General features: G+C 33.6%; 1 protein-coding gene across 5 annotated transcripts in view; it reads left to right on the top strand.

Annotated features, from left to right (window-relative positions):
* Positions 1–27006, top strand: part of Sh (Potassium voltage-gated channel protein Shaker) — a 338900-nt gene that overhangs the window by 116798 nt on the left and 195096 nt on the right. For all 5 annotated transcript variants that reach the window (XM_089105495.1, XM_089105496.1, XM_089105497.1 and 2 more), the window contains exon 3: positions 1153–1418. In XM_089105495.1, the coding sequence (XP_088961621.1) occupies positions 1153–1418 (266 nt within the window). The remainder of the gene's footprint in view (positions 1–1152; positions 1419–27006) is intronic.

Here is a 27006-nt window from a genome sequence, read left to right as displayed (position 1 = left end):
CATCCGTGATCTTTCGTCTGGCAAAAAATGCAAAATTCCACATTTTTGTAAGAATGTGTTTGAAACCTGTACAGTAGGGTTCTCTGATACGCTGAATATGATGGTGTGATTTTCATTAAGGTTCTATACTTTTTAGGGGGTCTTTCCCCCTTTTTTTGAAAATCAGCCAAATTTTCTCAGGCGCGTAACTTTTGATGGGTAGCATCTAACTTGATCAAAGTTATATATTTGAAATCAGCATTGAAATCTGATTCTTTTGATGCATCTATTGGTATCAAAAACCCGTTTTCTAGAGTTTCGGACGAGTTTGTTGTCCTAATACTATCCAGATTCCATCACTTCGAACTTGTCAACAAAATAATCATGAAATGTCTTTTTCAGATCCAAAACGACAGTCAATCATTGAACTAAGCTCATTGTGCAGAAGTGATGCCAAACTAAAAAAAAGAAAAAAAACAATCTAAAATGCTTTACTTTTATACTGTTAAAAGTGTCCTTAAAAGGTTTGCTTTTACCGTACCAAAACTCTTATATTGTTTTGTGTTTTCAGTAAAGCGCTAGTTTTCTGTAATCCAAACATAGGGAAATATCACCAGTTGATTTATTTGCATTAGTTTTATTGATATATGTTAGATAGACTGTGAAGTAGTAATTTTTGTTCGTTCTGAGTTTCAACTTCGCTCTTTACTTCCCTCGGAAAATCTTTGTTTTTTAAAATTAATTATTACAAAGAGTAATACCAAGCCAACGTAGGCTATCAACTGAACATATAGAAGAATAATTACATTTTAATGGAGAATTCGTAGCATCTACCGTTGAAAAAAAGATACTTGCACTTTTCAACATTTAAATTAAGTCCAATATCTAAAAAACCTTTTCTCACATTATCCACCATTTTAGACAAAAAAAATTTGCTTCTACTAATAAGCAGGATATATATATATATATATATATATATATATATATATATATATATATATATATATATATATATATATATACATGAATGTATATATTCAGTCATATTTAAATATAAAAATACATAACAATATATGTATATTTATAGTCGGCTTTGACCTTCAATCAGATTTTCTTTCCATTAAAAACATAAGTTTGCTGTTTGTGGCTTTGGATAATTTCTAATTTTTTCAGGTTAGTGGACTAAGGTTTGAGACCCAGCTTAGAACTTTAAATCAATTTCCTGATACACTGTTAGGTGATCCTGCACGTCGGATTCGATACTTTGATCCACTTCGAAATGAATATTTCTTTGATCGAAATAGACCGTGTTTTGACGCCATATTGTATTACTACCAAAGTGGGGGTAGACTTCGAAGACCAGTCAATGTCCCCTTAGATGTATTTTCGGAAGAAATCAAATTCTACGAATTAGGAGAATATGCTATTAATAAATTCAGGTAATTTTTTTAATTTGAACCATAAAACTAAAACACCATTTTGTTTACATATGCGGTTTAGATTTCTGAATAGGTTGCCCTTTTGCTATAAAAGACTCATTTCCGGGAAAATGCAGAAAGAAGGGCTACTGTCATAAATCATACTTGATTAAATCGAACGGTGGTCAATAGAGGTACTACTCTCCTGCCAGAAAATCTCCAGCACCGCCAGGAAATTTCTAGGTCAATGAGGGAGCAAGTGCTACCAAGATTTTTTATTCTATCAAAATTTAAATGGGAATATTTCTCATTGTCTTAATACTACTACTACTACTAACAAGTCACTGAAGCACCAAGCCGCCTGATCCCAACACAGCTACGCGCGCTCCTCCCACATCCAAATCTATTTAAAGCTTCCCTCTTTACATCCTCCCAGAAAGTTCCTATTTCCCTTAAATCTTTCCTTGCGACTTCCTTCTACCCCAGCCTTAGACAACCTGCTTTCGCCCTAGACGGTTGATCGAAAATAACAATCTTTGGCAATCTGTCCTCCTTCGTCCACTGAACCTGCCCTAGCCATCTCCACTTTTCCCTCGCTATAGCCCTAGAAAGCGGAATTGAGCCACACTTTTCGTACAGCTTACTGTTTAAGATACGGTCAGTTAGTCGGGTACTCAAAACAATCCATAGGCAATTTCTCTGGAAGACGTCTTTGTAACTAGAATAAAGATTCTAGTTACCCAGAGGGAATTGACTACTTTGTTCCCGCCGGTATCTCTGGGAGGTATCCCTATTAAAAAAACATTTGCTGGAAGAAATAACCTAGAAAACCGTAGAGATGACGAAGCTGTAATTCATTTTTATATTCCTGACCCTCCCCCTCCTGATAATATTTGAAGAGGTAATTTTTATAGGTTTAGTTACTACTCTTGAAGCATTGTTGTAAAAATATTAGACTAGAATGTAAAAAAGGTGTTGAAGAAGGAGCAACTAGTAGCCTCTCTCAAATTTAAAAAAGCGTTAGATCAAACTGCTCGCAGTAACAAACTGTCAGTGGAGAGCGACCTCACTGACCTGTAAAATGTGTATTCTTGGGGTATTAGACGAAATTAGATCCAAATATTTTACTGGGCTGTAAGATGTGTCATATCTTGCTTATGCGGTTGATCTATAGGCCTAACTGTTATATAGAAACAAGCAAAGTCGTTCGGTTCAGTTCTGAAAATCGTATTTCACAGTTTAATTCATTCTTATGGTTTTCACTACCTAGTTATGTGGATGTCTAGTTTTCCTGCTTTCCTTACACCGTTTTGCAGCACTTACACTAAACCTATAAATTTTGTCCAGAATTTAAATCGTTCAGCAACTAAAACGTTACCTGATGTTGAAAAACTTTCTATTCTTTCCTATGCATCTTTCACTTTCCTTCAGCTACACGGTCATATTCCCAGGCCCTTTAGATTTACTTCACTCTCTGTATCTGATTAATTTTAAAAAAGTTCTTGTGAGGGAAGTAAAGAGCAAAACTGAAACTTAAAACGAAAACGAATTCATGCTTCACATTCTATCTAACATATATTGATAAAACTAGCGCAAATAAACCAACTGATAATATTTCCCTATGTTTGTATGATTATAGAAAACTAGCGCTTTACTGAAAACACAAAACAGGATAAGATTTTCTGCAGAATGAAAGCAAACTGATTAAGGACACTTTAAAAAAAAACATTTTAGGATTGTTGCTCAACTTTTTTATCGTTGAAATTGGTATCACTTCTGCACAATGAGTTCAGTAAAATGATTGGATCTCGTTTGGCTCTATAAAGCACATTTCATGATTAGTTTGTAGATAAGTCCTAAGTGAAGCCATCTTGATAGTATTAGAACTATAGACTAGATTTAAAATTTGTATCATAGCTTGAAATTGTCCATTGTATAGAGAGAAAATAACCGGATTTCTTAAGTTCATACTCTGGTTTATTTGTTCTACATTTCGAGTAATACTAAAGCGTGTTTTTTACATGTTTAAAATTGTATATTACACACTGTAATATAGATGGTATATTGAGATGGTATAATATAGATGGCAATACAGATGGTAAGACCACGATGTCACCTGATAAATGAATCCATTATTTTCGTATTAATTTCAATGAATTCGCGGCTATTAAAATATTATTTATTTTTATGCTTATATTTTAAGATAATTTTAATACCATGCAGAAACTACTGATATCACAGCAGGAGTAAAACTATGAAAAGCGTTTTAGGTTAGTCTGTTGGCAAGAAAACATTCTTGGATTTTTTATGTTTGCCTTTTTTTATTTTCACTAAAGCGTTAGTTTTCCTACAATCATATAAGCATAGGGAAATATCACCAGTTGTTATTTTGTTTTTCTTTTACTGGGAAGCAATAACTTTTGTTCTTTTAAATTTCAACTTCCTCTTTACTTCCCTGAGGACTTTTTTTAAAAATTAATCTCTGCCAGTTTTAATTTAAATAGAATTTAATTAATTCAAATAGAACAATACCATATTTTTTTTCTGGGGGGGGGCTCTTATATGAAATAATTTCTGTTCTTTTTAAGTTTTAATGTTGATCCTTGAATCAAGTTGAATTTCTTCTATTTAATTTGTGACGGTTTTTTAAATAATGCCAGGAAATCCCCCCCCCCCTGCGCTGTGTAAATTTCTCCCAGAAAGTTTCCTCAGAAACGTGCTTCCCATGGAAAACTCTTCCTGCGGAAAATTACTCCACCCCCTTGCAAAAATACCACCCTAAAAATGTCCAAATATTTTCTAATAACAAATACTATTCTACATGTGAACAATGGGCAAATTGAGTAACTTAAAACCCTTTCTTCAGAGACTGACAATGAATTGACAAATTCGAATCACTTGGTTTAAATTTTTTTCAGAAATAATAAAATAAAATATAAAAAATAGTGAAGCCAATTTTTTTTATCCAGAAATTATCAGAAAAGAAAAATCAAGCTCAAAATCGCTCAAATTTTGGCGGTTAATCGTGATTTTTGGCGTAGTTGGTAAAACAGTATTGGTTAAGAATTACCGTGGTCAGCCTTAACAAAGACAGGCTCTACGTATAATCATATAGCCTACTAAATTGAAGTTATTTATAATTTTAGCACCAAAATGGCGTAACTCACAGCCCTTTTCCCAAAAACTACGGAGGGCCATTTCATCACTAAAAGCCTAATTATTGGACCTTTCAATTATGTTGAACAAAATGGCTATCTCAAAATTTTGATCAGACGATTTTGGGGGAAGAGGGTTGGGGTGGAAGTTGGGCAAGCTGCCCTCAATCTTTTTGGTCATTTGAAAACATATGCTAAACAATCTGTCAAAAAGGATTACATTACCCTCTTATTAAAATTATTACAGATCCTTCCTGAAAACACGTTCTAATTTAAAATAATCTGTAAACAAGTTCAAACTTCTATACAATGTCTGACGCCATTTCAAGGGATTTCAGGATCTTTTTCGATATCACCATAAGTTTTTGCAATATTCTTTTACTTTTCAGATTAACCGAGAAAATAGTTACCATTCCTGAATCAGTGTAAATGGAAATTTTTTATCAGTAGGTAGTTCTTTCCAAAACGCGTTTTTTAAGCTTTGGTTGCTTTTTTTTTAGGCAGTTTTTCTCAAAACGCGTTTTTTAACTTTTGCTCACAACGGGCTGTGGTTCGCTCTTTACTTGGTTGCAGCTACTGCTGCAGCCATAATCAGTCGCATTATCAGCTCTGAAGTTCTCACAACATTCATATTCCGCATACTCCAACTCCAAGATCTGATTTTGATCCTCTCGTCACGTGTCATTTATATGGAATACCCCTCCCAGTTTGGCTCTAGAATGCTACTCGTTTGGCACTTTCAAAAGACTTATGATTTTTTTTTTTTTATTCCCATGTGATTATTTTTTTTTTTTTTTGCTTTTTTTCCTTTTTTCTCCTGTTTTGAAGCATTGACTGGAGTCTATTTAATATACTTAATATTATTTAATTTATTTGATTTAAACTAATGTATCTAGTTTTTTTCTTCTATTGATTTAGTGATTAATTAAAACGTGTGCATTCCCCTTTTTTACAGGGCAAGGAACATTCTGGAGATTAACACAATGTATTCACTGTATGATTAAACAATTATGAATACATCTTGTTTGTGTATCTATCAATTTATCTATCTATCTATGTTTTCAAAAGTTTCCAATTTGTTTTCTAAGATTGACTTTTATCCTTGTATTGATAAATTTGAGGTTCTAGGTTTTATTAGTGCAATTTTTTCTCCTGCCCCTTTAATTTGTCGTGGGTTTTCTATACCCACGACAAACTCTATACCTTCCCTTCCTTTTCTTCGGTAATTGAGTATTACAGTTATTAATTCATTTTCTACATGTGGCTATTCATTCGTGTTGGCTATTCATTTGTTGTTGGCTACATGTGGCTATTCATTGTGGCTACATGTGGCTACATCGGCTATTCATCTTCATTTTCGTCATGTAAATCGGATATTTGTCAGAGGAGTTGTCCGAATCTCCTATTTCAATGTTTCAGCCAGAGTCAACCCAGCTCTAAATGGGTACCTGGAGAAATCTGGGGAAGGTATACAGGAAGAGTGTGCGAAAGCACAGGATGATTAGCCCCCAACCCCCATGGCACTTCCTGGCTGAAGGGCCAAGAAACGGAGATCAGCCCCGCCGGTAGGGACTGTAGAGTCCAATGCTGAATTCTTTACCTCTTTTTTTACCATGGTCTACTCCCATGGTTTTGTTCTATTTGATTGTTTTGTTTTTGTTTTGGTCTCTTTCCTTTTTTTGTAATTTATTACTCCACTTTTGCCTTGTTGTTCATAGTGGGTTAAAGATAAATTATTATTATTAATCTAAGATTTTTGCTAATCGAGGAAAGCATAATAGACTAGCATAGAATAAAGCATGGTATAAAAGTTGCAAGAAAATCTGTTTTGTTTTTTTGGATAATATAAAATTTTACTTTATCTCCCACTTTGGAATAGTAATAGTAAAATAACTTTTTATTTGTGAGCCCCCGATGTGCTTTTTATTGATTTTCGTTCCATCATCCTTTAGTCCGTCTGTTTAATTAATTTCATTGCTTTATAATTGTAGTCAACGCCATATCGAGGGAGTTAGGAGATTTGACCCTCCCCCCCCAAAAGTTTTGCCCAACTCGAAAAAAACATAATAGAAAATACTCATAAACAAATGTTGATGCATTTTTAAAAGCTTTTTGTACACCCTCCCCATACAAAAAATACCCCTAACAAAAATCCTGGGTACGGCCTTAATTATAGTGTTTTCTCCCTCCTTCCTTGTATTGTTTTTCTCCACAAGCGTCGTTTTTGTATATGACAAATTAAACACGTTTAAATCTATTAATTTCTAGTAAATGGAAAAGCAGTGTGGTCTAACATATTATTTTGTGTATGACGTTGGTTGAAATCAGACAAATTAATTAACTGTCAAGATAAGTCGAAACTATTATTTCAACTAGTCTTAAAAGTACATGATGATCCTTAATGAGATCAAAAAATTTTTTTCTTGTTTTTTTTTCTTCTTTCAGAAATGCATGCTAAATTCATCTAAATATTTCTCAGCTTAGTATTGCTGCTTGGATGACAATGCCAGTTCTATTTGAGAATCACAGAGGTCTGAGGAATTTCAGGGTTATTTATCCTAATTCTAAATGTGTAAGATACACAGGATTTTAAAGCTACTTATAAAACTATTATGCTATTAAGTCATAAAAATCAGCATAACTTTAGATATATGAATTGAACATCCGGTCGTGATGGAAATTATGCAATCAAATTGGACATGTATGAGATCCCTAAAGTAGCTATAACCATATTATGTAATTAATTTTAAAAAAACAAAACTTTTTTTAATAACTGCGAAGTAATTTAACAGCATACAGAAATATTGGATTGATTTATCAAGCAGCATTTTGATCTCACCAGCTAAAATACCAATAGTGGGTAATATACAGTCTTAAATTGTAAGAAATATGCTTTAGTATTACTTGAAATAAAGATCAAATAAGACATAATATGAACTCTGGAAATCCGATTATTTCTCTCTATACAAGAGCGAATTTCAGGCTATGATACAAATTCTAAAGCTAGTCTATTGTCCTAATACTATCAAGATGACCTTAATTTGAACTTTTGTACAAACTAATCATGATATTTCCTTTTAAGAACCAAAACGAGAGCCAGTCATTGAACTGAGCCATTGTGCAGAAGTGATACCAAATTAAACGTAAAAAAAAAATAAAGGAAATCCTAAAATGGATTGTTACTTTATCTTAAAACGGTTTGATCCTAAAAGGGTTTGATAAAATTTTGATTTTATAAAAGGTGTTCTTAATTGGTTTGCTTTCAACGTACCAAAATTCCTGTATTATTTTGTGTTTTCAGTAAAGCGCTAGTTTAAAAGCATAGGGAAGCATAGTTAGTTGGTTTATTTATACTAGTTATATTAATATATATTAAATAGACTGTGAAGTAATAATTTGTGTACATTTAAGTTTGAACTTCGCTCTTTGCTTCCCTCGGAAAAACTTTGTTTTTTAAAATTAATCTTTGTGTTTGATTAAAATTTAATGCAGAAACAACGCTGCCATGATCTTTTGTATTTATTAATTAGAAAAAACCTTTCCGAAAAATAAGTTTTTCAAAGAAAAGTAAAGGCCATTTTAAACTTAAGTTCAGGAGATACAAATACCTGTTAAAATTCAAACTCAAAACGACCAGAAATTACTATTAAAGAATAAATAAAACCCAAAACGAACAGAAATTAAATAAACAATCATAGCAAAAAATCAAGAATATGCAAATCAAGTTTGAATCGAATAAAAATAACTACAAATAAGAGTTTGGGTATCGTCTCACTGCAGAAGCCTAAAACCTACTGCGTCATTGGCGATTTACTGAAAACAATTCTTTGAAATATTTTCACTTTTGTAACTTTAAGAAATCAAAAATCAATTAAGATTTTAGGGAATAAATATCAGAATATGTATATTAAATTGACAATGCACATTGTTTTTCAGTAAACTCATTTAAATATTTTTTCAGTAAGGTACAAACTATAAGCTGGCTTTTACAAAGCATAGGGCTATAGAACCCTACTTACAATAATTTATGCTCGATTTGAGTTTGAATCTAATATTTATTTTAATTTTTGTTCGTTTTAGGTTTCATTTATTTATTGATACTGATTTGGGGTAGTTGTATTCTTGGTAGATTGTATGATAGTCCGGACGCCAGGTGTTGAAAACGTGAACCATACCACGACGGAATGGGGCTGCTCCGAGAATTAGCCTACCCTCCACCCCCTAAATTGACCATGCGGATTCAAAAATATCAATTGCACTTGCTTGCGAGTGGTGGAACACTCCGAAACTTGACATTTTATTATATTTTGGTGTTTCATGCAAGAAAATACATATTCCACAAAGTTTGAGGTGTAGTTTTCCGCTCAAATAGAAATGCCTAGAAGCCATAGAATGTTAGTAGTATGTACATATTGAATTCTACTACTTTATGTTCCTTCCTATGTCATTTGGGGCCTTCCTATGCTATTTTCAAAGAGAGTGAGTATCCTCTCACATGGCCTTATACTTCTACTACTTTATGTTCCATCTTGTGCTAGTTAGGACCTTGCATAATATGTTATGAAGGACAAGTTTTCTGACATAATTTTCGTAGACTAAATTTCTACTTCATGGTATACATGTCTTTTAGGGTAAATCCGTGTCAGAAAACCGGTGCGTCTTATTTAGCTGCCAATATATTCAATTATTTTTTTTTCGTATATATTCAAGTTTCAGATTAGAATTTTCTACAGTTTGAATAGTTCATTCATTCTACCAGTATCAATATTTTTGCAGTTATTGCTAGGGGATTACTCAATTCACTTCTTAGTGTTAACTGACAGAGTTCCAAATACGAACATTTTGAAAAGCAGACAGGTTTTTTTTTGTTATTAAAAAATTTGACACTATAATCAGAATTATTTGATTGACATTTAAAAAGGGGTAATGAGATTCGCAAATTGGACACTATGAACGATATTAATTAATGTTTTGAATAATAGGAGTGTGAATGATTCTAATTAGTGATTGGACTTTATGAAGGGGGGAGAAAAAAAGGATTAAATTGAATTAGCAGTTAAGGTAACCCCGAAGGAGTTGTTAACTCAGGTAATTTGTTATAAATTTGAAACATCATCGGTCTATGAAAATGGCTAACGACGATAGAATGACATTGTGATTTGACCTAGCTTTACCTTTCCGATGTGGTCTGTATAATACACAAGTGATGTTTGATAAGTATTGCCAATTTAAAATAGGATCTAACGTTCCCTTCGTTCCCCCATTTCTGAGGGCAGGGGAGGGGAGGGGTCAGTTTTGGAGGGAAAACCAAAAATACTCAGAATCGAAATTAAACAGGATTTGCCTCAAGGGGAAGACTCAAAGACCCTTCGTTCCTCCATTTATGAGGGACAGGAGAGGGGGGGGGTCAATTTTGGATGGAAAAACACAAACACTCAGAATCGAAAATAAATGAGATTTGCCTCAAGGGGAAGGCTCAGCGGCCCATCGTTCCCACATATCTGAGGGCAGGGGAGGGGGGAGGTCAATTTTGGAGGGAAAACCAAAAATAATCAGAATCGAAAATAAACGGGATCTGCCTCAAGGGGAAGGCTCAGATGCCCTTCGTTCCCCCATTTCTGAGGGCAGGGGAGGGGGCGGGGGAGTCAATTTCAGAAGGAAAAACAAAAAGACTCAGAATCAAAAATAAACGGGATCTTTCTCATGGGCAAGGCTCAGAGGTCCTTCGTTCCTCCATTTCTGAGGGGCAGGAGAAGGAGGGGGTCAATTTGGGCGGGAAAATCAAAAATGATCAGACTCGAAAATAAACGGGTTAGGCCTCATGGGCAAGACTCAGAGGTCCTTCGTTCTTCCATTTCTGTGAGGCAGAAGAGGGAGGGTGTAAATTTTGGAGGGAAAACCAAAAATACTAATAAACGTAAATACATGGCAATCTTCCACAAGGGGGAGGTTCAGAGGCCCTTCGTTCCCCCTTTTATGTGGGCAGGAGAGGGGGGGGTTAATTTTGGAGGTAAAACAAAAAAGAATCAGAATCGAAAATAAACGGGATCTGCCTCACGGGGAAGGCCTGGGCTGATGTTTGAAAGTTGAAGAGTTTGTCTTTGTTGGTTTGAATGTCTAAAGTGCCTGTCTTTCTCTGTTTACATGTCTGATTCTTTTTGTTTGCATGTCCGGGTTGGTGTTTGCAAGTCCAAGTTGGGTTTTCAGACCTACGTTTTTTAGATTTTCCGTGGGTGTTTGGTTCCCGGGGTTTATTATTTGAGAAGTTAACTTTAGTATTTCGTGATTTGACGTGCCTGAAATCATGAATTAGAATAGTTAATTATCTCCCCTCCCCCTCCCCTGCCCTCAGAAATGGGGGAACGAAGGGAACGTTAGATCCTATTTTAAAGACCTGTTTTCAGACCTAGTTTTTTAGATTTTTGTGGGTGTTAGGTTCCTGGGATTTATTATTTGAGAAGTTAACTTTAGTATTTCATAGTTTGACTTGCCTGAAATCATTAATTAGAATATTTAATTGGCTGTTTGGGGGATTTTCAGACCTAGGTTTTTTAGATTTTCGTGTGTGTTTGACTCCTGGGGTTTATTATTTGAGAAGTTAACTTTAGTATTTTGTGGTTTTACGTGCCTGAAATCATTAAGTAGAATAGTTATTTAGCTGTTTGGATTTTCAGACCTAGTTTTTTAGATTTTCGTGAGTGTTAGGTTCCTGGGATTTATTATTTCAGAAGTTAACTTTAGTATTTCGTATCTGACGTGCCTGAAATCACGAATTAGAATGTTTAATTGGCTGTTTGGGGATTTTCAGACCTAGGTTTTTTAGGTTTTCTTGTGTGTTTGACTCCTGGAGTTTATTATTTGAGAAGTTAACTTTAGTATTTTGTGGTTTTACGTTCATGAAATCATGAATTAGAATATTTCATTAGCTGTTTAGGGTTTTCAGACCTAGGTTTTTTAGTTTTTCGTTGATGTTTGTTTGTCTCCTGGGGTTTATTATTTGAGAAGTTAACTTTAGTATTTCGTGGTTTTACGTGCCTGAAATCATGAATTAGAATAGTTAATTACCTGTTTAGTGTTTACAGACCTAGGTTTTTTAGAATTTCGTTGGTGTTTGTTTCCTGGAGTTTATTATTTGAGAAGTTAACTTTAGTATTTCATGGTTTGACGTGCCTGAAATCATGAATTAGAATAGTTAATTAGCTGTTTGGGTTTTCAGATCTAGTTTTTTAGATTTTCATGGGTGTTAGGGTCCTGGGGTTTATTATTTGAGATGTTAACTTTAGTATTTCGTGATTTGACGTGCCTGAAATCATGAATTAGAATAGTTAATTAGCTGTTTGGGTTTTCAGACATAGTTTTTTAGATTTTCATGGGTGTTAGGTTCCTGGGATTTATTATTTGAGAAGTAAACTTTATTATTTCAAGGTTTGACTTGCCTGAAATCATGAATTAGAATATTTAATTGTCTGTTTGGGGATTTTCAGACCTAGGTTTTTTAGGTTTTCGTGGGTGTTTGTTTCCTGGAGTTTATTATTTGAGAAGTTAACTTTAGAATTTTGTGGTTTTACGTGCCTGAAATCATGAATTAGAATAGTTAATTAGCTGTTTAGGTTTTCAGAACTAGTTTTATAGATTTTCGTGGGTGTTAGGTTCCTGGGATTTATTATTTGAGCAGTTAACTTTAGTATTTCATGGTTTGACTTGCCAGAAATCATGAATCAGAATATTTAATTCGTTGTTTGGGGATTTTCAGACCTAGGTTTTTTAGATTTTCGTGGGTGTTTGGTTCCCGGGGTTTATTATTTGAGAAGTTAACTTTAGTATTTCGTGATTTGACGTGCCTAAAATCATGAATTAGAATAGTTAATTAGATGTTTGGGTTTTTAGACCTAGCTTTTGAGATTTTCGTGGGTGTTAGGTTCCTGGGATTTATTATTTGAGAAGTTAACTTTAGTATTTCATATATTGACTTGCCTGAAATCATGAATTAGAATATTTAATTGGCTGTTTGGGTTTTCAGACCTAGGTTTTTTAGATTTTCGTGTGTGTTTGACTCCTGGGGTTTACTATTTGAGAAGTTAACTTTAGCATTTTGTGGTTTTACGTGCCTGAAATCATAAATTAGAATAGTTAGGTACCTGTTTGGGTTTTCAGACCTAGTTTTTTTTAGTTTTTCGTGTGTGTTTAACTCCTTGGGTTTATTATTTGAGAAGTTAAATTTAGTATTTCGTGGTTTTACGTGCCTGAAATCATGAATTAGAATAGTTAATTACCTGTTTAGAGTTTTCAGACCTAGGTTTTTTAAATTTTCGTGGGTGTTTGTTTCTTGGAGTTGAATATTTTAGAAGTTAATTCTAGTATTTTGTGGTTTTACGTGCCTGAAATCATGAATTAGAATAGTTAATTAGATGGTGATGTTTTCAGACCTAGTTTTTTAGATTTTCGTGGGTGTTAGGTTCCTGGGATTTATTATTTGAGAAGTTAACTTTAATATTTCATGGTTTGACTTGCCTGAAATCATGAATCAGAATATTTAATTGGTTGTTCAGGGATTTTTACCTGTTATAATTATCTGTTTAGGGTTTTCAGACCTAGGTTTTTTAAATTTTAGTGGGTGTTTGTTTCCTGGAGTTTATTATTTGAGAAGTTAACTTTAGTATTTCATGGTTTTACGTGCCTGAAATCATGAATTAGAATAGTTAATTAGCTGTTTTGGTTTTCAGACCTAGTTTTTTAGATTTTCTTGAGTGTTAGGTTCCTGGGGTTTATTATTTGAGGAATTAACTTTAGTATTTCGTGATTTGACGTGCCTGAAATCATGAATTAGAATAGTTAATTAGCTGTTTGGGTTTTCAGACATAGTTTTTTAGATTTTCATGGGTATTAGGTTCCTGGGATTTATTATTTGAGAAGTTAACTTTAGTATTTCATGGTTCGACTTGCCTGAAATCGTGAATTAGAATATTTAATTGGCTGTTTGGGGATTTTCAGACCTAGGTATTTTAGGTTTTCGTGGCTGTTTGTTTCCTAGAGTTTATTTTTTGAGACATTAACTTGATTATTGCGTGTTTTGAAGGGCCTGAAATCACGGCTTAGAATAGATAATGACCTGTGAGGGCTTACAGTCCTATTCTTTTAGATTTTCCTGTTTTTTAGGTCCCAGGGATTAATTAGCTAAGAAGTTAACGTCAGTATTTAATGTTTTTACTATCCTGAAATCATGACTCATACTATTTAATTGGATGTTTGGGGATTTTCAGACCTAGGTTTTTTAGGTTTTCGTGGGCGCTTGTTTCCTGGAGTTTATTATTTGAGAAGTCAACTTAAGTATTTTGTGGTTTTACGTGCCTGAAATCATGAATTAGAATAGTTAATTAGCTGTTTGGGTTTTTCAGACATAGTTTTTTAGCGGTTCGGAGGTTTGATGTGTAAGAGATGATCGTTTTTACACGGTAAATTTAGCATACCGAGTTTCGACTGTCTTGTTAATAGGTATCATTATATATACTAGGCAGTTTGGGGAATATCATAACGAGAACCTTACGGTGACCGTGTGTGTTTGACTAATAGGGTTTATCGTTTGAGACGGTAAGTTGAGTATTTTTCGGTTTAAAGTGCTTGAAATCACGAATTAGAATAGTTAATTAGATGTTTAGGTTTTTCAGAACTAGGTTTTTTAGATTTTAGTGTGTGTTTGACTACTGGGGTTTATTATTTGAGAAGTTCAATTTAGTATTTTGTTGTTTTACGTGCTTGAAATCATGAATTAGAATAGCTAATTAGCTGTTTAGGGTTTTCAGACCTAGATTTTTTAGATTTTCGTGGGTGTTTGTTTCCTGGAGTTTATTATTTGAGAAGTTAACTTTAGTATTTCATGGTTTGACGTGCATGAAATCATGAATTAGAATAGTTAATTAGCTGTTTGGGTTTTCAGACCTAGTTTTATAGATTTTCATGTGTTGCTAGCTCCTTGTGTATATGAGTTGGGGAAATAAGTTTAGTATTTCTTGGTTTAACTCTGCGGAAATCATGAATTAGAATATTTAATTTTATGTTCGGGGATTTTCAGAACTAGGTTTTTTAGGTTTTCGTGTATGTTTGTATCTTGGGTTTTATTATTTGAGAAGTTAACTTTAGTATTTTGTGGTTTTACGTGCCTGAAATCATGAATTAGAATAGTTAATTAGCTGTTTAGAGTTTTCAGACCTAGGTTTTTTAGATTTTCGTGGGTGTTTGTTTCCTGGGGTTATTATTTGAGAATTTAAATTTAGTATTTCGGGGTTTGACGTGCCTGAAATCATGAATTAAAATAGTTAATTAACTGTTTGGGTTTTCAGAACTACGTTTTTAGATTTTGGTTGGCGTATCTGATGAAATAATTTAGGTCGTCTGATAAATTTAATTTATTTTTTTTAATACAGTAGTTTTTCAGTAAGGACACTCGATATCTTAAAAGTGTTTGATTCAAACTTTTACCTTGAGCATCGATGTTGTTAGCAGAATTTCAAAAGTATTGTTTATGAGTTCTGGAGTATATGATGAAATAATTTAGATCATATTATCAATTTAATTTTTTTTTAATGTAGTAGTTTTTCAGTAAGGACACTCGATAACCTAAAAGGGTTTGATTCAAACTTTTACATTGAGCATCGATATTGTTAGCAGAATTTCAAAAGGATCATTTATGAGTGCTGGCGTATCTGATGAAATAATTTAGATCGTATGATCAATTTAATTTATTTTTTAATGTAGTAGTTTTTCAGTAAGGACACTCGATAACCTAAAAGTGTTTGATTAAAACTTTTACCTTGAGCATCGATGTTGTTAGCAGAATTTCAAAAGGATCGTTTATGAGTGCTGGCGTATCTTATGAAATAATTTAGGTCGTATGATCAATTTAATTTTTTTTTTAATGTAGTAGTTTTTCAGTAAGGACACTCGATAACCTAAAAGGTTTTGATTCAAACTTTTACCTTGAGCATCGATATTGTTAGCAGAATTTCAAAAGGATCATTTATGAGTGCTGGTGTATCTGATGAAATAATTTAGGTCGTATGATCAATTTAATTTTGTTTAATGTAGTAGTTTTTCAGTAAGGACACTCGATAACCTAAAAGGGTTTGATTTAAATTTTTACCTTGAGCATCGATATTGTTAGCAGAATTTCAAAAGGATCTTTTGTGAGTGCTGGCGTATCTGATGAAATAATTTTGGTCGTATTATAAATTTAATTTTTTTTTAATGTAGTGGTTTTTCAGTAAAGAAACTCGATAACCTAAAATTGCTTAATTCGAAGTTTTACCTTGAGGATCGTTGTTGTTGGAAGAATTTCAAAAGGATCATTTATGAGTGCTTGTGTATCTGTTGAAATAATTTAGATCGTATGATCAATTTAATTTATTTTTTAATGCAGTAGTTTTTCAGTAAGGACACTCGATATCCTAAAAGTGTTTGATTGAAACTTTTACCTTGAGCATTGATATTGTTAGCAGTATTTCAAAAGGATGGTTTATGAGTGCTGGCGTATCTGATGAAATAATTTAGGTCGTATGATCAATTTAATTTTTTTAATGTAGTAGTTTTTCAGTAAGGACACTCGATAACCTAAAAGGGTTTGATTCAAACTTCTACCTTGAACATCGATATTGTTAGCAGAATTTCAAAAGGATCGTTTATGAGTGCTGGAGTATCTGATTAAATAATTTAGGTCTTGAGATCAATTTAATTTTTTTTAATGTAGTATTTTTTTAGTTAGGACACTCGATAACCTAAAAGTTTTTGATTCAAAGTTTTATATTGAGAACATGTGCTTTTAACAGAATTCCAAAAGCACCGTTTATGAGTGCTGGCGCATCTGAAGAAATAATTTAGGTCGTATGATATTAGTGGTAGTTTTTTTTTAAAGTAAACTCGATGTTTCTCTATTATTCAATCCCAACGTTCCCCTACTCTGAGTGTTGAAAATGATTTCACGACATTATTTTAGTTTTTTTTTCTTGCCCAAACTATTTTTTTATCATGAACCCTTTTGAGATCAATTTGATCAACTACTTGGTGCCCATTAAAATGAAATTTTTTAGTTAAATAAATAGTTTTTGTATCTATTGAAAGAGCTTTAAGGGGTTTGAGAGATTTGTTTTGTTCGGCATAGATGAAAGGTCCAATACTTCACTTTAACTAAGAGGTTACATTTTGATATTGTTTGACAATTTACTAAATTTTAAGGTTTTCTTTAGTTTCAAAATGTTTTTGTCAGTCACCATCTTTAACCATTCACAAACAATACTGAAGAAAACCAATTTCCACTGTTTATTGACATTAAATTGTTAAGAAGGCTATTTTTTCATTTTTAATTTTCATGTTTTTGATTTTATACTGATGAAGAATTTAGACACAACTTCAACTAGTTATTTTTGTTCGGCATAGATGAAAGGTCCAATACCTCACTTAAACTAAGAGGTTACATTTTGATATTGTTTGACAATTTACTAAATTTTAAGGTTTTCTTTAGTTTCAAAATGTTTTTGTCAGTCACCATCTTTAATCATTCACAAACAATACTGAAGAAAACTGATTTCCACTGTTTATCGACATTAAGTTGTTAAGAAGGCTATTATTTCATTGAAATACGCATTTACATTTTTAATTTTCATGTTTTTGATTTTATGTTGATGAAGAATTTAAACACAACTTCAACTAGTTATTTTTTTGTTCGGCATAGATGAAAGGTCCCATACCTCAGTTTAACTAAGAGGTTATATTTTGACATCGTTTGACAATTTGCTAAATTTTAAAGTTTTCTTTTTCAAGAGTCGGTACACACACACAAACACACACAGACACACACACAAACATACACACATGTTACCAAATTTCACATTATTGCACAGAAATACCAAAATCATAGGTTAGGTTAGCCTATGTACGCGCACGTACATAGGCTAACCTAACCTATGTTTTTGGTGTTTCCATGCAATAATGTGGAATATGGTAACATTTGTGTATGGTTGTGTGTGTGTCTGTGTGTGCTTGTGCGTGTGTTCCGACTCTTGCACAAGAAAACCTTAAAATTTAGTAAATTGTCAAACGATTTCAAAATGTAACCTCTTAGTTTAACGGAGCTATTAGACCTTTCATCTATGCCGAAAAAAAAAAATAACTAGTTGAAGATGTGTTTAAATTCTTCATAAACATAAAATCAAAAACATGAAAATTAAAATGTAAATGCGTATTTCAATGAAATAATAGCCTTCTTAACAACTTAATGTCGATAAACAGTGGAAATCGGTTTTCTTCAGTATTGTTTGTGAATGATTAAAAATGGTGACTGACAAAAACATTTTGAAACTAAAGAAAACCTTAAAATTTAGTAAATTGTCAAACAATATCAAAATGTAACCTCTTAGTTTAACTGAGGTATTGGACCTTTCATCTAAGCCGAACAAAAAAATAACTAGTTGAAGTTGTGTCTAAATTCTTCATCAGTATAAAATCAAAAACATGAAAATTAAAAATGAAATAATAGCCTTCTTAACAATTTAATGTCAATAAACAGTGGAAATTGGTTTTCTTCAGTATTGTTTGTTAATGATGAAATATGGTGACTGACAAAACATTTTGAAACTAAAGAAAACCTAAAAATTTAGTGAATTTTAAAAAATATCCAACTGTAACTTCTTAGTTTAAGTGAGGTATTGAACCTTCCATCTATGCCGAAAAAAAAAATATCTCAAAGTCCTTAAAGCTCTTTTAAAAGATACAAAAAATACTTATTCAACTTAAAAATTTCGTTTTTAATGGGCACCAAGTAATTGATCAAATTGATCTCAAAAGGGTTCATGATAAAAAAAATATTTTAGGGCAAGAAAAAAAACTAAAATAATGTCGTGAAATTATTTTCAACACTCAGTGTATGGAGACGTTGGGATTGAATCATAGAGAAACATCGAGTTTACTTTAAAAAAAAACTAGCACTAATATCATACGACCTAAATTATTTCATCAGATACGCCAGCACTCATAAACGATCCTTTTGAAATTCTTCTAACAACATTGATTCTCAAGGTAAAAGTTTGAATCAAACACTTTTAGGTTATCGAGTGTCCTTACTGAAAAACTGCTGAATTAAAAAAAAAAAATTAAATTGATCATACGACCTAAATTATTTCATCAGATACGCCAGCACTCACAAACGACCCTTTTGAAATTCTGCTAACAATATCGATGCTCAAGGTAAAAGTTTGAATCAAACCCTTTTAGGTTATCGAGTTTCCGTACTTACAATCTACTACATTAAAAAAAAATTAAATTGATCATACAAACTAAGTTATTTATTCAGATACGCCAGCACTTACAAAATATCCTTTTGAAATTCTGTTAACAATATCATTGCTCAATGTAAAAGTTTGAATCAAACACTATTAGTATATTTATTATCCTTAATTGAAAACTTATTAATTAAAAAAAAATTAAATTTATCTTGCGACCTTTATTATTTCATCAGATACACCAGCGCTCATAAGCAATCCTTTTGAAATCCTGATAACAATATCGATGCTCGAGGTAAAAGTTTGTATCAATCACTTTTAGGATATCGAGTGTCCTTACTGAAAAACTACTGCATTAAAAAATAAATTAAATTGATCATACGATCTAAATTATTTCATCAGATACGCCAGCACTCATAAATGATCCTTTTGAAATTCTGCTAACAACATCGATGGTCAAGGTAAAAGTTTGAATTAAACACATTTAGGATATCGAATGTCCTTACTGAAAAACTACTGCATTAAAAAATAAATTAAATTGATCATACGACCTAAATTATTTCATCAGATACGCCCACGAAAATCTTAAAAACGTAGGTCTGAAAACCCAAACAGTTAATTAACTATTCTAATTCATGATTTCAGGCACGTCAAACCCCGAAATACTAAAGTTAACTTCTCAAATAATAAACCCCAGGAAACAAACACCCACGAAAATCTACAAAACCTAGGTCTGAAAACCCTAAACAGCTAATTAACTATTCTAATTCATGATTTCAGGCACGTAAAACCACAAAATACTAAAGTTAAATTCTCAAAGAATAAATTCCAGGAGTCAAACATAAACGAAAACCTAGGTATGAAAATCCCCAAACAGCCAATTAAATATTCTAATTCATGATTTCAGCCAAGTCAAAGCACGAAATACTAAAATTAACTTCTCAAATAATAAACCCCCGGAGCCTAACACCCACTAAAATCTAAAAAACTAGGTCTTAAAACCCAAACAGCTAATTAACTATTCTATTTCATGATTTCAGGCACATCAAATCATAAAATACTAAAGTTAACTTCTCAAATAATAAACTCCAGGAAACAAACATCCACGAAAATCTCAAAAACCTAGGTCTTAAAACCCTAAACTGCTAATTAACTATTCTAATTCATGATTTCAGGCACGTAAAACCACACAATACTAAAGTTAACTTCTCAAATAGTAATAAACCCCGGGAGTCAAACACACACGAAAATCTAAAAAACCTAGGTCTGTAAAACCAAAAAAGCTAAATAAATAATCTAATTAATTATTTCAGGCACTTAAAACCAAAAAAAACTAAATTTAACTTCTAAAATAATAAACCCCAGGAGTCAAACACACACGAAAATCTAAAAAACCTAGGTCTGAAAATACCCAAACATCCAATTAAATATTCTAATTCATGATTTCAGGAACGTCAAACCATTAAAAACTAAAGTTAACTTCTCAAATAATAAATCCCAGGAACCTAAAGCCCACGAAAATCTAAAAAAACTAGGTCTGAAAACCCAAACAGCTAATTAACTATTCTAATTCATGATTTCAGGCACGTAAAACCACAAAATACTAAAGTTAGCTTCTCAAATAATAAACTCCAGGAAACAAACACCCAAGAAAACCTAAGAAACCTAGGTCTGAAAATCCCCAAACAACCAATTAAATATTCTAATTCATGATTTCAGGCAAGTCAAACCATGAAATACTAAAGTTAACTTCTCAAATAATAAATCCCAGGAACCTAACACCCACGAAAATCTAAAAAACTAGGTCTGAAAACCCAAACAGCTAGTTAACTATTCTAATTCATGATTTCAGGCATGTAAAACCACATAATACTAAAGTTAACTTCTCAAATAATAAACTCCAGGAAACAAACACCCACGAAAACCTAAAAAACCTAATTCTGAAAATCCCCAAACAGCCAATTAAATGTTCTAATTCATGATTTCAGGCAAGTCAAACCATGAAATACTAAAGTTAACTTCTCAAATAATAAATCCCAGGAGCCTAATACCCATGAAAATCTAAAAAACTATGTCTGAAAACCCAAACAGCTAATTAACTATTCTAATTCATGATTTCAGGCACGTCAAATCACTAAATACTAAAGTTAACTTCTCAAATAATAAACCCCAGGAACCTAACACCCACGAAAATCTAAAAAACTAGATCTGAAAACCCAAACAGCTAATTAACTATTCTAATTCATGATTTCAGGCACGTCAAACCATTAAATACTATATTTAACAACCCAAGTACATAACCTCTTTGACATAACACCAACGATATTCTAAAAAACTTTTGTATGAAACCCATAAAAAGGCATTTAGATATTCAAAGTTTTGACATTTGGTTTTTCAAAAAACAAAATACTACAGTAAACTTCAACCTAACCCCGGGAACCAAACACCCACGGAAAATCTAAAAAACGTAGGTCTGAAAACCCAACTTGGACTTGCAAACACTAACCCGGACATGAAAACAAAAAGAATCAGACATGTAAACAGAGGAAGACAGGCACTTTAGACATTCAAACCAACAAAGAAAAATTTTTTTACTTTCAAACATCTGCCAAGGCCTTCCCCTTGAGGTAGATCCCGTTTATTTTCGAGTCTGAGCATTTCTAGATTTACCCCAAAACTTAAACCCCCCCCGCCCCTGTATGCTGAAGTGGGGGAACGAAGGTCTCCTTAGACTTCCCCCTAGATTCGGATTCCTGTTCACGTTTCATTTCGAGTATTACCAGATTTTCCGCCGAAATTGACCCCCTCCCTCTCCTGCCCCTCCGAAATGGGGGACCGACGGGCCTTTGAGCCTTGCCCCTGAGACAGATCCTGTTTATTTTTTATTCTGAGTATTTTTGGTTTTCATCCCAAAATTGACCCCCTCGCTCGCCAGCCTCACAGAAATGGAGGAATGAAGGACCTCTGAGCCTTGCCCTTGAGACAGATCCCATTTATTTTAGATTCTTAGTATTTTTGGTTTTACCTCTGACATTGACTCCCCCTCCCCCTCCCCTGCCCTCAGAAATGTGGGAACGAAGGGCCTCTGAGCCTTCCCCTTGAGGCAGATCTCGTTTATTTTCGATTCTGAGTATTTTTGGTTTTCCCTCCAAAATTGACCTCCCCCTCCCCTGCCCTCAGAAATGGGGGAACGAAGTGCCTCTGAGCCTTCCCCGTGAGGCAGATCCCAGTTATGTTCGATTCTGAGTATTTTTGGTTGTCCCTCCAAAATTTACCCCCCACCTCTCCGGTCCCTCAGAAATGGAGGAACGAAGGGTCTTTGAGCCTTCCCCTTGAGGCAGATCCCGTTTATTTTCGATTCTGAGTATTTTTGGCTTTTACTCCAAAATTGACCTCTCCCCTCCCTGCCCTCAGAAATGGGAGAACGAAGGGAACGTTAGATCCTATTTTAAATTGACAATACTTATCAAACATCACTTGTGTATTATACAGACCACATCGGAAAGGTAAAACTAGGTCAAGTCACAATGTCATTCTTTCGTCGTTAGCCATTTTCATAGACCGATGATGTTTCAAATTTATAACAAATTACCTGAGTTAAAAACTCCTTCGGGGTTACCTTAACTGCTAATCAGTTTAATCTTTTTTTTTTCCCCCTTCATACAATCCAAACACTAATTAGAATCATTCACACTCCTATTATTCAAAACATAAATTAATATCGTTCATAGTGTCCAATTTGTGAATCTCATTACCCCTTTTTAAATGTCAATAAAATAATTCTGATTATAGTGTCCAATTTTTTAATTAAAAAAAAAAAACCTGTCTGCTTTTCAAAATGTTCGTATTTGGAACTCTGTCAGTTAACACTAAGAAGTGAATTGAGTAATCCCCTAGCAATAACTGCAAAAATATTGATACTGGTAGAATGAATGAACTATTCAAACTGTAGAAAATTCTAATCTGAAACTTGAATATATACGAAAAAAAATAATTGAATATATTGGCAGCTAAACAAGACGCACCGGTTTTCTGACACGGATTTACCCTAAAAGACATGTATATCATGAAGTAGAAATCTAGTCTACGTAAATTATGTCAGAAAACTTGTCCTTCATAACATATTATGCAAGGTCCTAACTAGCACAAGATGGAACATAAAGTAGTAGAAGTATAAGGCCATGTGAGAGGATACTCATTCTCTTTGAAAATAGCATAGGAAGGCCCCAAATGACATAGGAAGGAACATAAAGTAGTAGAATTCAATATGTACATACTACTAATGTTTTCATAACAAACTAACATGATTAGTTAAAACAATGGCAAAACTTTATGAGTCTTGAACAGTCTTGGAAATTATAAACAAAATCAAATTGAAAATTAGATATATAATGATATTAATTGTTGAAAGATCTATCAGTTCAAGATTCTTTTTTTCACTGTAATTTTTATTTTCATTTTCAATGCTCTAAGAACTGGAAAAGAATGAATTTGTAATATACGAGTAATTCGTTTTCAGTGAAGCACCAATGACGCAGAAGGCTTTAGGTTTTTACAGTTAAAGAGGGGGGCAGTATCCAAATTTTGCTTGTAGTGAAACTATATTTGTCTTGACCAGTCTTGAAAAGAACTAATAAATTAAACTGAATATTTGATTCATAATGATATTAATTGCTAAAAGCTCACCAGTTCAAAATTTTACTGTAATTTTAATATTTATTTTCAATATTAAGCATAGAAGCAAACATTTGTAATATAATTCGTTTTCAGTAAAGCGCCAAAGACGCAGTAGGTTTTAGGGTTTTGCTGTGAGGCGATACCCAAACTCTTGTTTGTAGTTATTTTTATTCGATTCAAACTTGACTCGCATATTCAATTTAAGTTTCACTCGTTTTAAGATTTATTTATTCATTTACAATAATATATATTGTAAGTTTGTTCGCATTCATTGTTGATTTAATTTCTGTTCGTTTTAAGTTTCATTTTTACTTTAATAGCAAAATATTTGTTTTCGTTTTAAGCTCGATTTTCATATTCAATCTAAGCATTACTCGCTTTAAGATCTATTTATTCATTTATATTATTACTTGTTGTATGTTTTTTCCTATGGTTGTTTATTTAATTTTTGTTCGTTTTTGGTTTCATTTATTCTTTAATAGTAATTTCTGGTCGTTTTTAGTTTAAATTTTAAAATGTATTTGTATATCCTGAGCTTAAGTTTAAAATGGCCTTTAATTTTCTTTGATAAACTTATTTTTCGGAAAGTCTTTTTTAATTCAGTTTTGTTCGTTTTTGATTGCAAAAAGTTTTAAGTTTTTGATTGCAAAAAAGCCTCATCGAATGAGGCTTTTTTCAAAGTCTATACGATTACCTCTTTGATAAAAACCGAACAATAGACAGCTTGCATAACTTGGGACAGCGATTGACAACAATGAATGGATTGATAAAATCGCTCCAATAAGGGGGTTTAGACCATTTCACTTGCTGACACAAAGGGATCACGCCTGTTTGGAATTGACCTTAATAGGAATTTGTGTGCCAAAGCAATTTTGCATCTATCACAGAGTATGTATTTTAACCTTATAATTGGATAATTATAATAGATGTCCTATGTGTTCTTCCCATACAAAACCCCTTCCCATAAGTTAAACCCACCTTAATAAGTTATGCCCCAGGGCATAACTTACAACGCCTACACCTGGGCCCTGGTGGTCTGTGTCGACACCGAAGTTTTTTGTTATCGGAATTTTGAACTACTTTAACAAAATGTATATCTCAAAATTATTATGTGGTGCATTTAGGGCGTGGAGGAGGGAGAGGGGCTAGTTGCACTTCATTCCCTTTTGACTTTTAAAAAGTTAACAATAACTTTCAATTTTCAATCAAATGAGCCCTCTCTAAAGTTTATACGAGCATCCCTTCCATAAGAAATAATATGAAGGATTTGGAGAATCCTTAAATTATAACCCTTGCCCTGAGGGCTTTGTGAGAGTTTTAATCCTCAAAGACCTAATTTCCAGAACTTAAAACTACGTTTAATTAAATGGCTGTCTCAAAATTTTGATTGGATGTGTTTGGGGAAAAGGTGGGCGTGAGAGGGGGTTTATTTGCCCTCAAATCACTTTCGAATATTACAAAGGGGACTAGCCATCGGAATTTCCAATCGAATGAGCCTTTTTTGAAGCTTCTACGACACCGCCTTCTATAAAAACCTTATATGCCCCCAGAGCATAACTTAAAACCGTTGCCCTGAGAGTTGTGGGGGATTGTCCTCTTCAAAATCATATTTTCTATCTGGAAATCAACTACGTTGAACAAAATGGCTATCTCAAAATTTTGATTCGATGTGTTTGGGGGAATGATGGGCGTGGGGGGGGCTAGTTGCCCTCCAATCACTTTCGACTATTAAAAAGGACACTAGCCCTTTGAATTTCTAATTGAATGTGCCTGTTTGAAGTTTCTACGACAACGCCTTGTATAAGAACCTTATATGGCTCCAGGGCATAACTTAAAACCCTTGCCCTGAGGGTTGTAGGTGAATGTCCTCCTCAAGAACATATTTTCAATCTGGAAATCAACTACGCTGAACAACAATGGCTATCTCCAAATTTTTATTGGATGTGTTTGTGAGGATAATGGGCGTAGGGGGGGGGGGGGGCTAGTTGCCCTCACATCACTTTTGACTATTAAAAAGGGCACTATCCCTTTGACTTTCCAATCGAATGAGCCTTTTTTGAAGTTTCTATGATAACGCCTTCTATTAGAACCTTATTTGCCCCCAGGGCATAACTCAAATCTCTTACACTAAGTGTTGTGGGGGTGTTTCCTCCTCAAAAACATGTTTTCTATGTGAAAATCAACTACGCTGAACAAAATGACTATCTCCAAATTTTCATTGGATGTGTTTGGGGGAATGATGGGCGTGGGGGCAGCTAGTTGCCCTCCAATCACTTTCGACTATTATAAAGGGCACTATTCCTTTGAATTTCCAATTGAATGAGCCTTTTTTGAAGTTTCTACGACAACGCTTTCTATAAAAACCTTATAAGCCCCCAGGGCATAACTATAAAACCCTTGCCCTGAAGGTTCTGGGGGAGTGTCCTTCTCAAAAGAATATTTTCTACCTGGAAATCAACTACGCTGAACAAAATGGCTATCTCAAAATTTTGATTGGATTTCTTTGGGGAAATGATGGGCGTTTGGGGTGGAGTAGTTGCACTCCAATCACTTTAAACTATTAAAAAGGGCACAAGCCCTTTGAATTTCCAATCGAATGAGCCTTTTTTGAAGTTTCTAAGACAACGCCTTCTATAAAAACCTTATATGCCCCAAGGTCATAACTTACAACCCTTGTCCTGAGGGTTGTGGGGGAGTGTCCTCCTCAATAATATATTTTTTATCTGGAAATCAACTACGCTGAACAAAATGGCTATCTGAAAATTTTGATTGAATGTGTTTGGGGAAATGATGGGCATGGGGGGGAGGGGAATGGGCCTAGTTACACTCCAATCACTTTCGACTATTAAAAAGGGCACTAGCCCTTTAATTTGCAACCGAATGAGCATATTTTGAAGTTTCCACGACAACACCTTCTATAAAAACCTTATTTTCCCCCTGGGCATAAATTAAAACCTTGCCCTGAGGGTTGTGGGGGAGTATCCTCCTCAAAAAAATATTTTCTATCTGGAAATCAACTACGCTAAACAAAATGGGTATCTCAAACTTTTAATTGAATGTGTTTGGGGGAATGATGGGCGTGGGGGGGCTAGTTGCCCTCCAATCATTTTCGGCTATTAAAAAGGGCACTAGCCGTTTAATTTCCAGTCGAATGAGCCTGTTTTGAAGTTTCTACGACAACGCCTTCTATAAAAACCTTATTTGCCCCCAGGGCATAACTTAAAACCCTTGCCCTGAGAGTTTTGGGGGAGTGTCCTCCTCAATAATATATTTTCCATCTGGAAATCAACTACGCTGAACAAAATGGCTATCTAAAAATTTTGATTGGGAGTGTTTGGGGAAATGATGGGCGTGGGGGGGCTAGTTACACTCCAATCACTTTCGACAATCAAAAAGGGCACTAGCTCTTTAATTTCCAATTGAATGAGCCTATTTTGAAGTTTCTACGACAACGCCTTCTATAAAAACCTTATATGCCCCCAGGGCATTGTTTAAAATCCTTGCCCTGAG

Source organism: Artemia sp. Qi Xiang Cuo, chromosome 19 (assembly GCF_049724085.1).
Source record: "Artemia sp. Qi Xiang Cuo chromosome 19, ASM4972408v1, whole genome shotgun sequence".
Lineage (NCBI taxonomy): Eukaryota > Metazoa > Arthropoda > Branchiopoda > Anostraca > Artemiidae > Artemia > Artemia sp. Qi Xiang Cuo.
This window is presented reverse-complemented; position numbering and strand designations above follow the sequence as displayed.